General features: G+C 38.8%; 1 protein-coding gene across 1 annotated transcript; it reads right to left on the reverse strand.

Annotated features, from left to right (window-relative positions):
- On the reverse strand, positions 1 to 861 carry LOC101568672 (proteasome subunit alpha type-3-like; the record flags this gene model as incomplete). Its single annotated transcript, XM_004632596.2, has 2 exons — positions 725 to 861; positions 1 to 652 (listed from the first exon to the last, which is right to left on the reverse strand). Coding segments are annotated over exons 1-2 (759 nt in total), but the record flags the coding sequence as incomplete, so codon positions are not given.
- Between the last annotated feature and the right edge of the window lie 4,834 nt (positions 862 to 5,695).

The following is a 5,695-nucleotide window of genomic DNA, read 5'->3' on the forward strand; positions in this document are numbered from 1 at the left end:
ATCATCTGATTCATCTTCTTCCTTCAGTGATTCCTTAGCGTATTTCTCTGCTTCTTCCCTTACATCTTTTGGAACAATTTCATGTCTTCCTTTAGTTAATTCACCAACCCAGCTGAGCTCGAGTTCAAAAGCTTTATCCTTAACTTCATCATGTACTATGTAAATTATTTTTACAACTTCTTTAACAACATCACAGCAGGTCATTTCTTTCATCTGAAGCTTCTCTATTTCTGTCTTTGCAGCTTGCCGGGCTTTACCAATAGCACAGCCCCAATAACCATATGAAACACCTGAAGGGTCGATCACGTAGAGCTGTGCACCATCATTCACACTGTAAGACCCAAGCATGAAACTGCAGCCGAAGGGTCTGACGGCACTGTAGAGTACATAAGCATGTACGTACAGGGCCACTCGGTCTGCAAGATGTTTCAGTGGAATGTTATAGCCATAGTTAGATCTAAAGTTGGAAGCTTCTTCTCTTGCTATGTCTGCTAAAGACCGAGCATCTGCCAGCAAACCTGCTACTGCCATCCCAACATGCCGATCAACGTTAAAAAGTCGTTTGTTGGAACTTTCTTCATAAAGTTTAGAAAGAACTAATTTTTCTACCCCAAAGACAACACCGTCTTTGCATATGATCCCAATAGCTGTACTGTTCTTTAAAGTTGAATTGTATAAAACATGTCCACTGCTATGAGCCTTCTCATCTGCTTCCCAGTTCTACAGACTACTATTTTCCACAGCCTTCATAGCATATTCAACTTGAAAAACTCTTCCATCAGGAGAGAATGTAGAGGCTGATAGATCATACCCGGTTCCGATCGAGCTCATCTTGTCCAAACCACCGGAGCCCGTTGGGAGTCCAGGCCCAAAGCCACACCTATAATATTTAAATGACAATGGAATACCCTTCTCTGACAAAACTAAACAAAAAAATGGGATACAAATGAACAACCTTTTTTATCTGTATATTCAAAATAGTAAGGATAGATATACAGCTACATTCTCTTAATTTAATGAATAGAAAGATTCGTTCTAATAGTGTTTGTGGACAGGATATCATGTCTACATCTTGTACAATGAATAACCACTAAGGCAACAATATACAATGTATTAATTATTGAAACTGTCCTACTAATCGGCTTTGAAACTGTCTCATTGCTAGTTGTTTCTCAATAAAATTATTCAAAAAATAAAATAAAATTTCTTTTAAAAAATTTGAAATAGAGTTACTATAGATTAATCCAACCAGCAATATATAATTGAGTGCACTCATAATTTTGAAAAGATGGTTGTTTGTATGTACTGTGTATTTGTCTATATGTGTGTCATCTTATGAGCAGCTGTTCCCTTTTTTTTTTTTTTCCTTTTTGGTCATTTGTTGATACTACAATTTGGGGTATAGACATAAAAGCATGGTTTTTCTTAGGGTACCAGCTGGTCTAAGATATATCATAATTAGTTTATACATAGTTTATTGAAAAGTTTAATTTAATTAAGCAGAAATTCCTTAGAGTAGGGAAAGATTTGATTCACAGAGGAGATCTATTGATAAACAAGAGGTATGGCCAACCTTTTTGTTCATTAATGAGGCACTCCCAATAATCTCAATAGTCTCTTAGGAGACACCCTCAGTAAATTGGACATTGGTTTAAAGATAAAAGTCTGAGGGCCAGCCAAATAGCTCAGTGGATTAAAGCACCTGCAAGCAGGTGCAGGGGCTGGGGTTTGACCCCCCAGGCCTGCCGAGCTGGCCCCAACCCAGGGCACACTGAGATAGCAATTGAGACGGGGCGTGGTGGCACACACCTGTAATCCCAGCTCTTGGGAGGCTGTAAACAGGAGGATCACTATGAGTCTGACCTAGTAGTGAGACCTGGAACACCCACCCTGTAGACCCTTCCCTAAAATACCAAAAAAAAAAAAAAAAAGAAAAAAGAAAAAAAGTAAAAGTCTTTCAGAAAAATTACAATTGGGTTTTCTCTTAAAAAATGGTTTTGGTATACAACTAAATTAAGAAACAAAGGTTTGCACATTTGTATGGTAACTCATTATTGTTAATCTCATAGTGTCTTAAGTGTATCCATGATTCCAAGTGTACAGGTCTTCTAAAATGTTGAACAAAAATTGCTTAACATGATAAACTTTCTTTCAAATTCCTAGCAAAAATAAATAAATAAGGAGGAAGAAAGAAAAAGCCTTGTGATGTATGTTGCATTTAAGAATAATTAGGTGAAAATTCTGATGTATTAGATAAAGAAAATTGGTTAAAAGGGTTATGGTATATCAAAACGAAAATGTAAACATGCCACAAAATGCCATAGGATTGATTGGCTTGCTACAATGTTGTATATAGTTTGATTTCTAAATTTCTGTGTAAAAGTGTGTAATTATTTTTTTCACATTCTATAGGGATTTAAATTTTAGAATATCCATTGTTGTTTGAAAATAACAGTTTCATTTTATGTCTATGGTGTTTGATATTCAGATAGATAGTAATGTTAAGCTTAACTGCCTCTGTTACAGAGTAACAATGTCACTAAGCTTCTCGTCTGGATGTTTAACAACTAAAGTTTGCAAAGCAAAAATTAGAGAGATAGATGGGCTAAAAGGATTGCCAATATTTTGACCCTAACCCCTAAGGTCAGTGAGGACTCAGGACATAACAGAACCTCTACTGTCACATCCTGTAACTCAGTGGTGTCCCAAATTTTCTGATCAAGGAGATTATGGGGCCACAGAGGAAAGTTGATTGACAGTGTACAGTATGTCTAAGGAGAATCACCTAGAGAGAAAAAAACTCCCAGGCTTTCACAGAGAGCAAACTGATCAAGCAATGGCCATGACTCACCCAGATGGCTGACACTGACAGAAGATTTACAAGGTGCTGTACATGGTTCCAGGGTAAATCCTGAGGGGATTTTAATGACCCTGTCAGATAGCAAAAGTTACATTTTTAATTATATAGGTCTTGCTTTAACTTAGTCTTAACCATCAAGCAGAAAAATGTAACCATGAGATATAAAAGTAATGCCATATTAATATGCTATGCTGTAAAAGGCTCAAGTTAACAACTTCTGGCAATTACCTGCTGTGCTGATAACTCAGTACTATTATGGGCTATTGGACTATATAGGTTATACTGCTGAATTCAAGTACCTACAATCTTTGGACTGGCATCAAGTATGGAAAGGTCCTTTAAAGACTTCTCCAAATACAGCTTCTCTCACTGCAATGGAACACCCATCTCTGACAAAACAAAACAAAAAAGGGGGATATGTTGGGAGCTGAGGAAGCTCGGAAACTGATCAAATGTGTGTAAGTGGAACTAGGCCTCAGTGCCTAAAGCAAACACGCTACCTCAATCCTGAGATAAACATCCTATTTGGCTCTGAGATTCAGCTAGTAGTTACTAGGCAACCTTATGTCATGTGTCACTAACTTTGCAATAGTATAAGCAAAGGACCGTTTTGTTGTGCGCTGCTTTAGTCTTACGCATCAGGCAGACCAGCGACCACCTACCCAGTTTTTGTCTTCTTGTCTATGTTTCTCATTCCTGCCACTGTTTCTCCCCAGTAGAACCAATCACAGTGAGACCAACGGATCCCTACATCTTAGAATACATGAATAATTTTCAGCAAAGTGGCAAGATACAAATAGACACAGGAAGAGCAATAGCATCCCTGTACAAAACAATGACCCCTCAAGGAAGAAATTGGGAAAACAATCTCAATCACAGTAGCTTCAAAGAAAATTAAATACCTCAGAATTAACATAATTAATACACAATCTCTATAATGAAAACTACAGTATTCGGAAGAAACACATTGAACTGAACATCAGAAAATGGAAAGATATCCTCTGTTCTTGAATAGGCAGAACCAATATTGTCAAAATGTCCATACTGCCTGGCTCCACATGCCTTGCCAGTCCCTCCCCCAGAGTGCGCTGAGACAGCGATTGAGACTGGGCGCGGTGGTGTGCACCTGCAATCCCAGGGCTTGGGAGGCGGAAAACAGGAGGATCACTATGAGTTTGATCTATGTAGTGAGACCCTGTAGACTCTGTACTAAATACATAAAAAAACCTTATAAAAGTCCATATTATCAAAAATTATAAATTTAATGCAGTTGCAGTTGAAATGCCCTTAGCATTTTTCACAGAAGTTGAAACAAAATTCTAAAATTTTTATGGAACCAGAAAAGTCTCAGAATAGCGAAAGCAAGGAGGCATTGCAAAGCCAGACTTCAAGTTAGGTTATAAACTTACAGTAATGAAAACAGCACGGTTTTGGCACACGATAGGCATGTTCACCAACGGCCTGGTATGAAGGATGCAGAAACAAGTCCAAGCACCTTCAGCCATCTATTTTTGACAGAGGGGCCAGTAGCATACCCTGGAAAGAAGATAGTCTCCTTAAGGAAAGCTGCTGGGAAAACTGCTTATCCGTCTGCAGGGTAAATCTCAATCCATATATCTCACCCTGTACTAAAATCAAAATGAGTCAAAGACCTACATATAGAAACAAAAACAATGAATCTGGGGCTGGTGAGATGGCTCAGTGGTCTAAAGCACCTACTTAGAACAAGCTTAGCAAAGCACAAGGACCACGGTTCAATCCCCCAGCACCACATGCCAGCCAGCCCCGCCCCCTGGTGGGCTGAGCTGGCCACACACACACACACACACACACACACACACAAATAAATAAATAAAATTTAAAAAAAAAAAACAAAAACAATGAATCTACTGGAAGAAAATAATTGCTAAAACTCTTGAAGACATGGGCTTAAGCAAAGACTTCCTGAGTAGAACTCCAATTGTATAAGAAATAACATAAACAATCAAAAATATGACTATATCAAGTTAATAAAGGTTTTGTACAACAAAAGAAACAACTAGCAGAATGAAGAGAGAATGGAAAAAGAAGTGTTTGTGAGCTGCTCCTTGGAGAAAGGATGAATATCTAATATCTAGACTAATATCTAAAACATATAAAGAACTAAATAAGACTCCCCCTCTGCAAAAAATTAAAAGGTCCAATCATAAAATGGGCTGTTGAAATAAATAAATGCTTTTCAGAAGTACAAATGGCCTATAAGTACACAAAAAAATTTTCAGCCTCTTTGGCAGCTAGAGAAATGCAAATCAAAACAATCTTGAGAATCCATCTGGGGCCCGGGGAGATGGCTCAGTAGAATAAGAGCTTCCTTGGCAAGCGCAAGGGCCTGAGTTCAATCCCTGGTTCCGCCAAAAAAAAAAAAAAGAGAATCCATCTTACTCCAGGGAGAATGGCTATTATGAAGGATGCAAAAAACAACAGAGGCTGTGGAGGTTGTTAGGATAAAGGAATCTCTCTACGTTGTTCATGGGCATGTGCGCTGATACAGCGATGGCGAACAGAAACACCAAAACAACACCCAGGATTTGGAGGCAGATTTATTTACGTTCACAGGCACTGATTGGGCTCATCCCCGAATATCAGGCCCTGATCCCTCGTGTTCTAGGGCTTTCTAGGGCTTTTATATGATGCGCAAGCAGGAGGTACAAAGGAGTACAGAAGCCTGGCAGTCTCCTCATTAGCTAGCGGGGTGAGATCCTTGATTTCAGAGGTAGATTCATGATCATCAGTTTAGGAGGCCTGGTCCAGTCGTGCAAGCAGGCATCTGTGCATTTGGTTTCCCTCTTATGGTTA

This window comes from Octodon degus, unplaced genomic scaffold (genome assembly GCF_000260255.1).
Source record: "Octodon degus isolate 3935 unplaced genomic scaffold, OctDeg1.0 scaffold00049, whole genome shotgun sequence".
NCBI lineage: Eukaryota > Metazoa > Chordata > Mammalia > Rodentia > Octodontidae > Octodon > Octodon degus.